Raw genomic sequence first — 17,293 nt, forward strand, 5'->3', positions numbered from 1 at the left:
CCAATTAGCTCCAAACACTCCATGTTGGGGGTTCTTTGTATTGGGCATCACTTTCCTAAGTACCAAATCTCCCACCTTCAGCAATTGTCCTTTTACCTTCTTGTTATAATACCTTGCGGCGCGTTGTTAATATGCCGCTAGCCTTAGCTGAGAATTTTCCCTCGTCTCCTCTAAGAGATCTAAATGAAGCCTTTGATTAACCTCAGCATCTTCTTTCCTGTAACAATCTCTGCGAAGTGATCCCGATCCAACTTCCACGGGGACCATAGCTTCGTAGCCGTAAGTCAGCATAAACGGCGTTTCTCCCGTAGTAGATCGTGGCGTAGTGTTGTATGACCACATCACCTTCGGGAGTTCTTCAGGCCAATTCCCTTTACGTTGCTCCAGCTTGGTTTTGAGGGTATGCTTTATTATTTTGTTAACAGCTTCTGTTTGTCCATTGCTTTGAGGATGATAGACCGCCGCAAACTCCTTCTTGATTTTCAACTCCTCACATAGCTGTCGTAATTCCTTGCTATCAAACTGCTTTCCATTGTCGGAGACAAGCTTGTAAGGGATTCCAAACCTACATACGATTGAGTTGAAAACAAAATCCCTGATTTTCTTTGCGGTGATAGTAGCCAGTGGCATATCTTCCGCCTATTTAGTAAAGTAATCGACCGCAACCACTGCATACTTGACGTCTCCTTTAGCTTTCGGCAATTCTCCGATAAGATCAATTCCCCACATGGCGAACGGCCACGGGCTTGCCATAGGCATCGAGAGTGTCGCCGGCATAGATGAGTAGTTTGCAAAGCGCTGGGAGCGATCACATGCCTTGACGAAATTTGTAGCATCTTCTCTCATTGTGGGCCAATAATACCCTTGGCGCAAAACTTTCATTGCCAACGAGCTACCCCCCGAGTGATTGCCACAGATTCCTTCATGTACCTCTCTTAGGATGTAATTTCCTTCTTCTTCTTCAACACACCTAAGCAGAGGTTGGTTGAACCCTCTCTTGTACAGGACTTCGTCGTATATCACATATCTTGCAGCCTGATAGCGGAGTCGGCGAGCCATAAACTTATCCTCGGGGAGTATTCCCTTGCGAATGTAAGCTAGAATGGGCGTCATCCATGTTTCCTTGGGAGCCTCATCCACTCGCATAGTTTCTATCTCTGGGATACTAGGAATCTCCTGGATTTCAAGGGGGATGGATCCTAACAACACAGCCTTTTGTTGTGACCCCGTGTTTGCCAGAGCATCCGCATTACTGTTCTTCTCTCGCGGAACACATTCCAATCTAACTTCTTTGAACATTCCAATCAGGCGCTGTGTACATCTCAAGTATAATTCTGTTCGTGGGCCTCGCGCTTGAAATCCCCCGTTCACCTGATTCACTACCAACTCTGAGTCACTTCTTGCAATTAAGTTTCGCACCCCCATTTCCAAAGCGATTTTCAGGCCATTAATCAGCGCCTCATACTCCGCATCATTATTGGTTGCATAAAACTTGAAATGAATGGCGCTCATCAGATGGTGGCCTTCCGGAGACACAAGTACTATACCCGCACCTGCTCCTCCATTGTTAACCGCCCCATCCACATGCAAGATCCACCAAGGATGCGGAAACTCCTCCAAAGACTCCTCAGCATGAGGTGGATGTAGCATTACCAAAGCTTTATCATCAATTTCAGAATCAAATTCCAACAAGAAATCGGCTAAGGCTTGCCCTTTTATCGCTGTTCGAGGTACATATTCCAAATCAAACTGTCCCAACTCCACAGCCCATTTCAGCATTCTGCCTGATGACTCTGGTTTGTGCAGGACCTGTCGCAGCGGGTACGCTGTACAAACTTCAACTCTATGGGCTTGAAAATACGGCCGCAATTTTCTTGACGCAAGAATCTGGGCGTAAACCAGTTTCTCCATGCTTGTGTAGCGAGTTTCAGCATCGTGTAACCGCTTGCTCACGTAGTACATGAAAGGAATATGTCCTAAGTTCAATCATATATTAGAATTTAGGAATAACTTTTTATGTAATCTGTTTTGATTTCATTGATATTAATAAAAGACTTGTTTTATTTTTATTACGGGCTCTATCTAATTAAGTGTTTAAATAAGATATACCATAGTTTAGAGTAAAGCTTTTTATGGATTATGATGAGATCATAATAGTGAGACCTAAAAGATGATAACTCTAAACTTAAATAGTTCCTGATCATAGGATTACTAACTGGTAATTAATAATTTGCAAAGATCGGTACATACTATGCTTGCTTCATTATGAAGGATGTCTGTTCTCATAGACATTTGTGTGGTGACACTATAGCTAGTATGTAGGTGCTTATTATAGAATAAGTTCACTGAACATGACTCGCACAGCTGAACAATGATGGAGTTCACTCACGTGTCAGCAGTTGTTCACATAGTGATAGTTGTACAAGTATCCTTAGACTTGAGGTCATCATAGTCATCTTGTGTACACTGAACTATGCTTTGGTTTAGTTCTTAGTCTCCAGGGACAATTATTAGGGCTCTACTGGGTATAGGAATTTGTACACGAAGATAGTGTATGATCAATATAGGATCTACCCCTTCCAGTGAAGGAAGCGAATGTTCAATGATGATCCACTTATGCTAGTTCAGGAATCTCTGGCCAGAGTGAATGAAATTAGAAAGGAGTTTCTAATTTGCATAGAACTACGCATAGTAAATGGTAAACAAATGATTAAATTAGATAGGCTTGACACGAGATCCATGCCTTGTATTTAATCGGGACATTGTAGGGTATAAGGAGTTTATTGTACGGTAACTATTCACTGAATAGGTTCTTGGTATTCTAAGCAGTGAATTCATATTATCCGGATAATCGCGATATGCTGAGAAGTATCCCTCACGATGTAGAATAAATGTGATTAATTAATTAATCATATTTAATAAATTAGAGAATTTATATAAATAATGATAAAATAGTTTTATTATTATTTATTTCTACTACCGGCTTAATATTGAACCTACAGGGTCACACCATAAAAAGAGAATGATTTAATGGTGGAGGAATTAATTAATAATGGCTAATAATTATTTATTTGTGAAATAAATAATTAATTGGCAAATTTAATAATTGATTAAATGAGATTTAATTGATTATAAATTAATTAAGAAAAGTTCTTAATATTATTAATTAAGGATTTAATTTTTGGAAATTAAATCAAGAGAGAGAATTATTTCTAAAGTGTTTAGAAAAAGGATTAATAATTAAAAGGTGTTTTAATTATTAGTGAGAATAATAAATGGGAAAATAATAATAATATTTATGGGAAAATTTCAGCTGAAAATTTTGCCTATAAATATACTATTATAGACCCTATTTTTATTCGAACCCCAAAAACCCAAAAAGTTTTAGAAAACCAAATTCTCTCCACCTCCTCCTCCTTAACGTCGTTTTCTTGGTGGATACCGGTGGAGTGCTTCACGTTTGAGGAGCAGCTGCTAAGGATCTCCGATCGTTTCTCTTGGATCGTATATTAAAGGTTAGTAATCGATCCCTATATTTTTACCACGATTTATATGCTTTTATTTGGATTTTATATGTGTAAAAGTGTTTTACCATGCCCCGCTGCGATTAAAATCCAACAGTACACTGGTGATTGCTGCCCATCTTATTCTCTTACCAGAACTGCACTGATCGAATATTCAGACACTGCGAGGTACAGTATTAGAGATTCCCCATCCAACGGCTTTGACAACATGGGAGGGTTTCCCAGTTGCTCCTTGATTCTTTTGAAAGCCTCTTCACATTCTGACGTCCATAAAAGTCTTTCCCAGCTAATTTGATCGCCTTGAAAAATTCCTTGCATCTATCAGACGACTTGGAAACAAATCGATTTAACGCGGCGATTCTCCCAGTCAAACTCTGCACTTGTTTCACATTGGTGGGTGACTTTATATCCATCAATGCCTTGATCTTTGCGGGGTTGGCCTCAATTCCCCTGTGGTTGACAATGAACCCGAGAAACTTGCCCGACTCCACGCCGAACACACATTTTTGCGGATTTAATTTCATATGAAACCTCCTTAGATTGTTAAACATCTCCATCAGGTGCTTGATTTGCGCCAATTTGTTGACGGAGGAATCTGGTAACAACAAAGATTGAGGTTTCTCGCCGGAACTAAGATCTGTGACGGTGGTTCTTTTTAGGCTGAGATTGATCAGAGTAAGTGGTGACTCTCTTATCAGCTCTCAACTTCTTACCCTCTCAATGTGCCTACGTACCCTTTATATAGGGATCAAGCCTGACGTAGTTCTCGCAGAACAGGAAGTCTAATGGACTTAGACTTCTTATCCCTAGGTCCAGTAGAAGCCCATCCAAAGTCCTTCTTCCGCTAGCTTTAGGAATGTCCAACTATGAGGCCCAACCGCGAAGGCCCAAGACTCGTCCGTAATCGTAGGACTTCACGGATAGTGCATCTCCCTGCGCAAGGATAACACTCCGCTACAGCTATCTCCCTTGATTTACGAATGCAGGTATAGCCACGGTTCACCCCAAGTGCCAGACGCGTCCCTGCCCCCCGAATGAGGATAACCCACCAGATAGCAGGACAGGTGATCCCAAGCTCTTGGGTGCAAAGTGCAGGATGACTCCAAAGTTCTCCAACGAGGACATCCGTTGAATACAAAAATAGAGCTCCCAAAGCACACACCAAAGTTAACCCCGCATCCCCAATGAGGACACCCGTTGAATACAGGAGGAGGCCTTCAATCATCAGGCATACCCCTGGAGGCCTTCAAGCTTTTCACGGACATCCCCCTCCTTGACCGTCTCAAGGAGGGAATTCTTCAAAGAGTACCTGTAACAAATACGTTAGTAAAAATAACTCTCCACTGCTCCTTTTCATGCATGCTTTGTCCTGAGTTCATCCTTGAGAATGCATCTGCCACATAAAGGATGCGTCCTAAGCTATTGAGCGCGTCTTTACCTTCATAAAGCCTGCATTATTTCTTTCTACTCACAACATTCCATAGAGACAGGACGCGTCCTAAACCTCTGGACGCGTACCCCAACCTTCATTGACCACCATTACTAGATACTTCCATCATAATGGACGCGCCTACCATTACCGGATGCGTCCTTCAACAGATAAGTACTTACAAATCTTCTTATAACAAAATTATTCCAAATAAACATTCCACAATGTGGGCGCGTCCTATATTCAGGGGCGCGCCTTCTATCTCCCCTTTTCAAAGGACCACTTTGGTAAACACTTCCACTAAAATGGACGCATCCTATGTAACTGGACGCGTCTCCTCTTTTATACGCCGAGTTTGACTCTAATCAACTCGCGTCTGACCCGAGTCACTCCAATGCCAAATTTTGGGTATAACATGTTATACTTTTACATATCTTATTATTCTATTAAATTTGGTTTTATTTTTATTTCAACCTCTTGTCTTTAACCTTTGTATTCCTAATTCTCTTATATATTACTAATTCAATATATTATACGTACTATAACAGAAGTACTTTGATATCTTTTTAACCTTTTTGAATTTTATACTTTTTTTAATATAATTATAACAATTTTATTGTAATTATACTTTTTGATTTCTAAGCAATACCCGGACTATCCTAATTCCATATATAAATATAGATATTGTTACAGACTACTATTTGAAAATATATTATTTTCAGATGTTTTGATTTAGTATAATAATAAAATTCTAATTTTATTATACTTCTTGATTTCTAAGTATCACCCAAGCATTCTTCTCTAATTTCAATATGACTTATATCAATATATGTATTATTTTACGCATTTTTTAATTGCAATCCTTATATTAATTTCAACTTATTAATCCTATTTCTATATGACTCAATAGTATATTTTAGTGAAATGATAAAATTTTTGAAATCGTATTATAATTATAATTTTTTTTATTAATTATAATTAATAATATTTATTAATAAGTGAAACAATCTTTTAAGTGGTACTTTGCTTCATCTCTTTTTGGTTTCATCAATTTTTGAATTTTATTATAACTCTTAATGTATAATTTTTATGCTTCTTTTACTTCTATATCACTTATAATATTATATGTATTATTTTACCGATCGTTTTTTAATTGCAATTATTATATTGATTTTAACTCAGTAATCATATTTCTCATATGGCTCAATAATTTTTTTTAATGAAATAATAAAATTTTTTGAAATTCAATAATAAATATAATCTTTTTTATTATAATCATAACACAAATATCGTACCTATAAGCGAAACCCCTTTTTTAAGTGATCCCCAATTTTATATCACCTTATTTTTGTTTGGCCCATATTTTGGTTTCACTCTGGTCATCCTATTTCTGATAAAACTGTATATTATTTTATTTTTAATGAAATATAACTAAATTTTTGAAACCGTATTATACGTATTCCTAATTTTATTTCAGCTTAATAATCTTATTTCCGATATGACTTTATATAACTACATAGCAGTTTTTAATGATATAATAAAATTGTTGAAATTATATTATTATAATTATTTTTATTTTAATTCTAAATCAAATAATGTATTAATCACATGTATATTATAATTTTTTACTTTTCTTAAAATAATTGTAAATAAAAATAAATTTACCAATAACTTTAATTCCCGATTTGTTCTTACCTTTATTTCACCTCTAGATTTATATATTTTGTACAGTTCTCAATTGATTTTCAACAAATTAATATGATTATTAGAATTATATTATAATTTTTTTAATAATCAATTATTCCGTAATAATTAATATATTTAAATAATAATGGTGATGTATGATTAGAAAATGCACGGACTACCTAACTTTTAAAACTGAATACCCGAAAATACATATTAGCGTGAAATAGTGGTTAAAATACCGAACAACTTATTCATACTAATATTTTGTTTGAATTATACACATTTGTTATGCGTTATCACTGCAATTAAAATTTTAAGTTTGCTGAATACAAATGTTCAACATGCGTATTATTTAAAAGAAAATTATAAAAACATGCATGTTCAATATGTTTATTCCTAAATATATACAAAACATTCATCTTCATGATATATTACCTATATTCGTGTTTAGCGGATATTTTGGGCAATTTTTCCCATCGCTGAATAGTATAGGTTGGATTTTCTGAGTAGAATTTAGAACTTTTGACGTAGCATCCATACTATTTACTCCATCCATCCCTCCAAGTTGTTATCGTTCTAATAGAATATCCGACGCACATTTTAAGATGAATATAAAGTATAGTTGTATAACTTTTAAAAAAAAATTATAAATAAAAGTTTAAACATTCTATTTTTATTCAGAAAAAGAATTTTTTTTACAAAGTTATATAACCATACTTCATATTCATATTAAAATATGTGTCGTACACTCTCTCAGAAATGATAACAATTGGCTGGGACTAAGGAAGTAATTAGAGCTGTAAATTGATCCAGACTATCCGATATCTCGGCTTATATCCGACTCGAAAATATAATATCCGTCTTATAAACGATCAAAATCTGGTAGAAAAATTAAGCTTAGATAAAATATGATCCTGGATATGAGTACTCATATACCGGCTTAAATTAGGTCTCATATTATTTTTATAAAATGATCGTACCTGAATATCCAAATATGATCCATGACTCATATTTGATTCGACCCCATATGTAGAATATATTTTCAACCCATTATATTTGTAAGTAAATAATCATTTAATAATTCTTTACATCTTACATAAGTTTTAAGTTCTTGTAAATTATGACTTTTATGGTTATTATTTTTATAGGATTATATTAATTTTATAACAATAATCATCTGAATAGTTGAAATAAAAATGATATTTAATGTTAGTGGATCATATTTGACTCGTATTTGGTGTATCATAAACTATCAGTTAGAAAATAAAAATACGGTACTGGCTCATATTCGGTTTGGATCTGGTCCTCATATACACAGGATCAGTCTGTATTCGAATAATATGATCCCGGATCCAAATCTGGTCACACTAAAAGTAAAATGATACGATACTTGAGCATATGGGTGTCCGGTTCTACCCGGATCATTTTACATCCCTAGAAGTAATTTTTAAAAATTATTTAAATAAATTAATTCGGCCAAGCATGAAGAGATTATCAACTAGTAAAAGTAATAATTTAATAAAAAGGCTAAAACCCGGCGTTCAATATAATACACATGGAGATTCTTTTTGAAGATTATTGATGCATGAACAAACAGTTTCCTCGTCATCATGACCAATACCGAACTATTTAACGTCTCAAGAATGCATTGTGATTTGCGAATGAACTATATAACTGAGGACCAACTTGCCTATCACCTATGCGCACTAGGCTAAGCCACATACTGCAGTAAGTAGAATTTAGTTTGCAATTAGCATAAATAATATTTTAATTTTATTTTATATTTAATCACACGCACCGGAAGTCGAACTAACAGATGGACACGAGTTCGATCACTGCACCAAAATTTAACCGTCATGTTAGTAATATTTTGACTCTGGTGGTTGTAATAGTTAGTTTTGAAATACATTAAATTAGTAATGATACCTAATAAGATGGATGTTGCAGAATGGATTTGATTACTATTAAAAGGAAAGATGAGCACTCTTATTTCCACAGCTGGCAAATCACATGTATCTAATTTTTCATTTGACAGAAAGTCGCATATGCACTCAAAAAACGACTCTGTTAAGTAAGGTAACATTAACACCAGTGCAGTGGCACGTCAAAGATTGTGGCTTTAACCGGTCTTCCCCGCCCAAAATCCTTCTCAACATATAATGCCAAATCACAAATGCTGCTTAATTATAAGATAATGTTTGTGATTATTATTTTTACAGTTTCCGGCCAATGGCAAGCCATTGTTAATGTGTGAGCTAGCACAGCGTAAGGTAATAAAAAGGGAAACAACTAAGTTTGCTACTATAAGGGCATCTTTGTACAGAGGTAATGAAATAATAATGAAGAAATCGAAAGTATCATGACATATATACCCGGTATAAGAAAGCTTGGTGATATGAATATATGATTTGATTCATCTGTTGTTGCTTATATAGGTGTACAAGATATATGATTGACTGGTTAGTTATATAAAATAAGAAAATAGTGTGAAAGATACAGTTGTCTGTTACACCTACAACTAGAGTCAGAACAGGACATAACAAATATATCTGTTGATTGATATATTTGAGATAATCAAGGGATATGAGTTATCCTTGATTATTCTTGACATGCCCCCACGAGGCGGACGACCGGGAAGATAGTCTGATCTTGGACATTAGCATGTAAAAGTAAGAGCGGGAAAGTGGTTTAGTCAAGACATCGGTTAATTGATCATCATTCACCACGTGAGTAACACGCAATGTACCATTCTGTAACTTTTTCGTATAACATAATAATCAATAGCTAGATGTTTCATGCGAGAGTGAAACACATGATTGACACTTAAATTAACAGCTCCAATATTATCATAATAGATGGTAGGGGTTGTGGTACATGTAATTCCAAGCCCAAGTAACACATTTACAAGCCAAGTAAGTTCAGCAGCAGCTTCGGGCAATGGATCTGTACTCAGTTTCAGTGGACGACCGAGCTACTTAACGTTGTTTTTTGAAATCCATGAAATTGGATTACGACCAAGGTAGGTAATATATACACCCGTTGTGATTAAATCATTCTTGTCTCCGGCCCAATCAGAGTCAGAAAAGGCATGAAGTTGGAGAAGAGAGTTACGGTATATGTTAAGACCGTGATCAAGAGTCATTTTTAAATATCGCATGAGTCGTTTTAGTGCTTTCCAATGAGTAGTAGTAGGGTTTTGCATATACTGAGATAATTTGTTGACAGAAAATGCAATGTCCGGCCTTGTGAAAGCTAGATTCTGTAGACTTCCAACTGATGTACGATAATCAGAAGGACTATCAATTTGAGTACCAATGAGAGTGAGTTTGGCATCAAGATCCATATGAGTAGCGACAGGTTTAGCATCCGACATTTTAGCACGAGCAAGGAGATCCATGGTGTATCTCCGTTGACTTAAGAATAAGCCATGAGCACATGTTTGAACTTCAACTCCCAAAAATAAGATAAGATACCAAGATCTTTGAGTGAGAAGCGAGTAGAGAGTGTAGAGATGGAATCAGAAATGATTTCGGAGGAAGATCGTGTAACAATAATATCATCCACATAAACGAGGATATATATAGGATGGATACCTTTACGAATGAATAATGATGTGTCAGACACTGAGTTGATAAACCCAACACTTAAGAGATAGTTGCGAAGTTCAGTAGACCTAGCACGTGGTGCTTGTTTAAGAGCATAAATGGCCTTGCGGAGGCAGCAAACATAGTTAGGATGTTCGGGATCAACAAATCAGGGAGGTTGAGCCATATAAACATCCTCAGACAAAGTACCCTGAAAAAATGCATCATTAATACCAAGTTGTCATAAGGTCCACCCATTGGTGACAACAAGACTAAGAAGAAAGCGCACAGTTGTTGGTTTAATAACTTGACTAAAAGTTTCAGTGTAATCAAGATCAGAACGTTGATGAAAACCCAAAGCTACCAAACGAGCTTTGTATTTCTGGATGGAATCATCGGGATTGTACTTAGTGCGAAAGACCCACTTACACCCAACAATATTTTGGTTAGGAGGGGGGGGGGGAACAGGTTCCCATGTGTCATTATCAATGAGAGCTTGGCATTGTATGGACATTGCATGATGCCACTTCGGATCATTTAAGGCATGTTTGTGGGAGGTTGGTTCAATTGAGGATAATTGAGCAACCAAGTTTAATTTTTGAATGGGTTTAAAAGTTTTATTTGAAGCTCTAGTGCGGTAAGGATGGTTAGCGGTTGTTGGTGCTTGAGTGGACATATCAATAGATGCAATAGTAGATTCGATACTAGAAGTTTCCATAGTAGGTGTAGATGGTGTTGTATGAATATGAGAATGAGGAGGTGAGTGTTGAACATGAGGAATAACATGAAGCATTGGAAGGGATAATGCACACCATGAGTCGTTAGTGATAGGGTCTCTGGATGAGGATATCGAGGCTGTGAGACTCGAAATGGATACGTATTTTCTATAAACCGCACATGTCGAGAGGAGTAAATGTGATTTTTTGTAGGATCAAAACACAAGTATGAATGTTGAGTAGGAGAATAACCTACAAAAATACAAGCAATAGAGTGTTATTCCCTAACAATACAACAAGAATTACAGAAGTGGGGGTTGAATATAATTCTGGCTACTTTTTCAGATTTTAGAACATTTCTAACTTGATAAATATAACAGTGTTTAATTAGCAGTTGTGCGGAATAAAAAGATGATTGAAATAAAAAACACTAAGTAATAAAAATAAAAGCTTTTAAAACTTTCTGGTGGATTTGTAAGTATCCACCAGATATATATATATATATATATATATATATATATATATATCAAATGAGAACCCTGTGAAGTTTGAATAGCTCACAGCTGCTTACAAGTTTGAACAACTAAAGCTACAGAGAAATGCTTACAGGATATAGCTTGATATGTTTCTCTGATAAATGTATCTGCTTTGTTCGATAGATGTTCTACTTGCTACACTTGGTTTATGTATATCACAAAGTTTACATGATAATAAGATAAGATAATAAAACAAAACATATCTAGTCTAACTTCATGCTACTTACTACTCTATTCCAGCATCTTTGAATATCTTCACAATTGCATGCAAATGGTAATACTTCTTTGTTCTCAAATTCCTGCTTAATAGGCTGCCACATTCTTTTTGCAAACACCCAACGCATGTGACTGTGTTGTCACTATCAATAGCTATTTGAATTTGATCATCCGTCGGGTCTATGTTTGTCATCCGTCGGGAAGCTTTGTTGATCATCCGTCGGGTCTATGCTAGTCATCCGTCGGGAAGCTTTGTTGATCATCGGTCGAGAGTCTTGTAGATTATCCGTCGGGTGTCTATTTGTCACTTGACTCCATTTCACTTATATATAATTACAAGATATTTCATATTTACAATTAATCAACCTATTCTGCATATAAATCTAGTAGCCAACATGACTTACAAATCCCTAAGCAATCTACTTGACTTATACATGTTGTTTGCAGAAATGTGTTACAGTTCTTGTTATTACATAAGCTACTCACTCGATTGATGTTAATCTGTCATCCGTCGGGACTGTAAAATTTATCCGTCGGGACTATATTAGATCATCCGTCGAGTGCTATAAAATTCACTAAGTTAAATCTAATAAGGTGTTTTGTTTAATTTATCATCAAGTTCACAACATATTCCATAGAGCGTGCATCAGGTTTGTGTGAAGTGTATGGACGAAGCCAATGGTAACATAAACAACCAAAGTTGTGAAGATAATTATATTTAGGGGTGTCATCGAAGAGTTTAAGGTAAGGGGAGTTATTTTCAAGCATGGGTGTAGGCATACCGTTAATTAGATAGGCTGATGTTTGAAAGGCATAAGGCCAATATGTAATAGGCATAAATGCATGTGAAAGGAGAGAGAGAGACTAGTTTCGATTATGTGTAGGTGACGACGCTCTGCGTAGCCATTATGTTTAGGGGTATGAGGTGGTGATGTAAGATGAGAAATGCCATTAGTAGATAGAAATTAGGCTAGTCTAAGAAATTCACCACCATTATCAGAATATAGGATTTGAATTAGCTTTCCAATTTTTTTTTCAACAAGTGCTTTAGAACGAATAAAAATATTTGCAGTGTCTGACTTTTGCTTTAGTGGATAAAACCATATATATTTTATGAAGTGATCAACAAATATGACATAGTACTTATATCCATCAAGGGAGTAAATTGGAGAGGACCATAGATGACTAAAGCGATGAATCACTGGTTTTATTGGTGGTGATGTAGCCTCGGGGAGATGCATGAGACACTGGCCACTGGTATAGCCCATCTTTAGTTGGTCCGTTTAGAAGTGGTGCCTCCGTTTGAAGATCCTTAATACAAAAAAAGAGGGTGAGAACTCAATAGTGGCATTATTATCAAGACAAAATTTAGAAATTGAAATGATATTTTATGCATCGATGGTACACAAAGAACATTAGAAAGGGAAAAAGTTTTGTTAGGAGATAAGAGATGTGTTAAATCAGTATGAGAGATAGGAAGCCCTGAGCCATCGCCTATAACAATTTCATCTGTTCCATCATAAGGATAGTGGAGTGAAAGGTTTGCAAGGTCGGTGGTGACATGGTGGAAAGCGCCGCTGTCAAGAAGCCAAGTGGGTGGTGTAGAGGTGGTGGCAACAACAAAATTAACTTGTGAGGATTGATAGTTAGGACGAGGATGACGTGGAATACATATTGCTAGGTGAAGGTCCTTAAAAGTTGGGCAATATGTGAGAGTATGACCAGTAATATTAAACCATTGACAACGACCTTTAAAGGGATTTTTGGGGTTCTAGTTAATAGTTTATTTTTGGATGGTGGCTTTGGATTGATAGTTTCTATTATAAGGTGTGCGAGTATAAGCAGGGTTGAATGTGGCTGAAAGATAAGTGAGAGTGCAGTTTCAGCAGTTTGGATAGATAAATTCTTTGTTGATTAACTTTTCATGTAATTCTTCAAAATAGATTGGATTTTCTCTAGCATGGACAACATCCACAACAGATTGATAGCGAGAGTCAATACCATCTGTGACATCTTCTTGAGGGACGATGGTCCCAAGCATGGAAAACTCATCAGTAATACTCTTTATTTTTTGCATATACTCAGAGATAGGGGTGGAACCTTTGGTGAGATTTTTGAGTTTAAACATGAGTTTTTTAACATGTCCGCGAGATGAGAGAGCATATGTATTAGCTAGGATGTCCCAATCCTCCTTGGAGGTGGAGGCTCGAGTGATGAGCGGACCAAGGGGTAGAGACAGAGTTCTTGCCAGAGAACCAAATAAAAGTTTATATTGTCGTATCCAAGTATTGTAGGCTGGATTGCCGGTGGATTTGCATGCAACATCTGAGATAGTGGTAACAGGTTTGATACTTGTGCCATCAGTGAAGTGGTGAAGATTGTAGCCAACAAGAAGAGCTTCAAGTTAAGCTTTTCATAGTAAGTAGTTTGATGTTGTAAGCTTGACAACTGAATTGACATTGATCATTATGAGGGGTTTACTTGGTTCGTCACTATTGGGAATGGTGTTTGAATCAGTTGACATGACGAAGGAAAAAGGGGGGGAGGGGAATATGTTTGATCAGGTTAGGAACATGTTCTTGATACCATAACAAAGATTGGTGATATGAACATATGATTTGATTCATCTGTTGTACTTCCTTTGTCCCTCCTATTTGTTTACACTTTTCCTTTTGGGATGTCCCTTCTAATTGTTTACATTTCAATATTTTCCAAAAATATATAGTAAAGTTTTTATAATTTTTAAAATAATACATCCACTACTTCTCTCCACTATATCCACTTTATACATATAATATTAATCAGTCCCACTACTTTACTCACTTTTTTAATTTTTTTCCATTAATTTTCATTAATTTTCATTTTTCTTAAACTCCGTGGTCAACCCAAATGTAAACATTTGGGAGGGATGGAGGGAGTAGCTTATACAGGTGTATAAAATATATAATTGATTGGGTTAGTTATACAAAATAAGGAAATAGTGTGAAATATACCGTTGTTTATTACACCTGCAGCTAGAGTCCGAACATCACACAGGACATAACAAACAAATCTGATTGATATACCGGAGATAATTAAGGGATATGAGTTATCCTTGATTATTCTTGACACGGTACGGGTAGAAACAGTTCCCATGAACCGTAATCAACATTACACATTAAAACGGCATGAGAATGAAAGGAATTGAGAGAGTGTTCAAACACATAATGCTCTTTAAATTTATTGAATATTGAGTAATAACATGGGCATGTTAACTAAAACATCACGTCAAGATTTTGGAAAATAGCCTTGTAACTCGAGTCTAGCTGTTGGTGAGCAGCAAAAGCTGGAAGCAGTTTGCTACGACTCAAATTTGAAAGAAGCATAAGCAAGGAGCTCATTGTCAGCTCTGAAATTTTTCATGTCTTCTTCTACCAAATTTACAGTTACCACAATACCATCTCTACTTGGAGTATCAGCCACAAAAAAACAATTAACAAATGGCGCATCAACCATTGTGGCTCTATCAGGCCTTCCCCACCCGAAATCCATCCCATCATATAATGGGGAATTACATATGCTGGTAACGAGGTACAAGTTGTGATTCATTTTTGCATACTTTTCGGCCAAAGGCACGGCCCCTTTTAGGTCCAAAATCTTCATTCCTTTGAGCTGCATTTGCTCTTTTCTCATCTGTCTCAGCATTGGATTGAACATTGTCTCACTCTTAGTGCTTGTTGGAATGGTAACAAACATAAAGAGATTGCCGACGGTTGTTCTAGGCAGTAGTGGATCAAGCAGTTGCCGCATGTTTACTGCCCGAAACAAAACAGATTTAGAGTAAACACCAGAATTTGACTTGGCAGCAGCAGCTACAGCACATCTATAAAGGAGTGCAGTCACAAGTTCATTTCGCGTGTAATTTTGATCAGCTACGACCCCATCTATTTTGTCGTGTATTTCCTGATTGGCCTTGAGTTCTGTTATCTTTGAGTTGTGAAACACTACCTCCGTAGTGATCCAGTGCCTTTCGGGATACGAAGCTTGAGTTGCAAGTACATTTTCATTACATGATTGAGGTAGCAGCTCGTACACAAAATGTGGCTGAAGACGTGTTAACTCTTCTTGATCACTAGGATCGCGTGTCAAACTTGCCCAGTAATTTAAAAATGATAATAAAGTGGTACCATCAATAATACGGTGTGAAATGCTCACAGCTATAGCTACTCCTCCGCAAGAAAAACGGTTTAGTTGAACAACCATTAGACAAGAATCCGTTAATAAATCACGCCATATTGAGCGAGTTGGAAAGAGATGACCAAAGCCTTTTTCTTCATCCGCGCCAGGAGCCCTGTTCAGAACCTCAGATAAAGTGCATGCAATACGGGCTTCATGAAATTGAACACCTTGGTCATTGCAATCAACATAGGATCCCGCAGATCCAAGCCTTCCAGCAAACGGGTAGAACTTGGAAAGTGCCTCGGATAAAGAGTTTTTGAGTAGATTGGGCACTGTGGTTTTACTAGACAATTGTTGTGAATTAGAATAGAAGAGTATTATTGGAACATAAAAATTTGGCAACATGCGATCATGGTAAGGAAGATCGTATTTTTTGAGGTTAAGGGGTGTGGGAGAAGCTGGTTTAATGTAGGTTTCTGATCTAGAGATGACATGCAGTTGTCTTCTCGAGATTATTGATGCTAGAAGAATTAATCTCCTGATCATCATTTTCAGCTGTATGACTTGCCAAATGCAGAAATGAACTTAAATAGAAATGGTAGATGAGCAATTTCTTTGACTTTGGTGGCAACAATCATAATTTATTTTAAGAAAAATGCTAGAGTTACAAAATTAGTTATTAAAATAGTTATAAATGCGGTGTTGGTTGGCTAAATATAAATGAACCCATGCAGTTACATTCACCAATTGAATTTTTTCATTGTATCACATCACCCGAGCTATGTCATTTTGCGACAATTTTTTATATATTTCTTTTGTACCTCTAGCATTACTCTTATTTTAATCTTTTAGTCTTGGCACAGTAGCGTTGAAAGCCAAGCTTAGAGATTCTAAGAAGAACCCATACTAATATTTCAAAATTTATTTCAGAAAAAAGTTAATGAAAATGTGTCACAAGTTGATTGGTCACGTTTTTTAATAAAAATATAAAATTGTTGTCTTTATACACAAATTCACAGATCAAAACTTGTTGATTCGTATTTTTGAGAAAAAATGTTTAAAAATACATAGACATTTTTTTCCGGTCCATTTATGCACGCAGACAGTAACATCTATACAGTTAAATTGACTAAAGTTTGATTGAATTTATTAATATTTTATAATTAAAAAAAATTTTTAAAAAAATAATATTTAAAAAGTATATTTAATTTAATATATAATTATTAATTTTTATAATAATAATAAAATAATATTTAATTTTTGATAAAAAATTAATAAACTTTAATCAAAAAAAATATAACAACTAAAAAAAAAGAGGTTTTATGCCCGCTAGCGGCGGGAGACCTCCCTTCGACCATACAAGATGCAAATATTATATTCTGGCATGATCTTATGCGCACAACTTGTCGCATTGAAGGTGTTTTATTTCTCAATTAAGTTGATA

The 17,293-nt window shown here is 35.9% G+C and overlaps 1 protein-coding gene across 1 annotated transcript; it reads right to left on the reverse strand.

Annotated features, from left to right (window-relative positions):
• Nucleotides 1-15,030: 15,030 nt before the first annotated feature.
• Nucleotides 15,031-16,254, reverse strand: LOC141714299 (acyltransferase-like). The gene has a single exon (XM_074517827.1). It carries the CDS (start codon nt 16,252-16,254, stop codon nt 15,031-15,033), a length of 1,224 nt encoding a protein of 407 aa, XP_074373928.1.
• Between the last annotated feature and the right edge of the window lie 1,039 nt (nt 16,255-17,293).

Source organism: Apium graveolens, chromosome 3 (assembly GCF_009905375.1).
Source record: "Apium graveolens cultivar Ventura chromosome 3, ASM990537v1, whole genome shotgun sequence".
In the NCBI taxonomy this organism is placed as follows: domain Eukaryota; kingdom Viridiplantae; phylum Streptophyta; class Magnoliopsida; order Apiales; family Apiaceae; genus Apium; species Apium graveolens.

Bases quoted from the DNA above. Each gene is read 5' to 3' on its own strand.
- LOC141714299 (XM_074517827.1), bottom strand. From the start codon at position 16,254: ATGTTGCCAAATTTTTATGTTCCAATAATACTCTTCTATTCTAATTCA.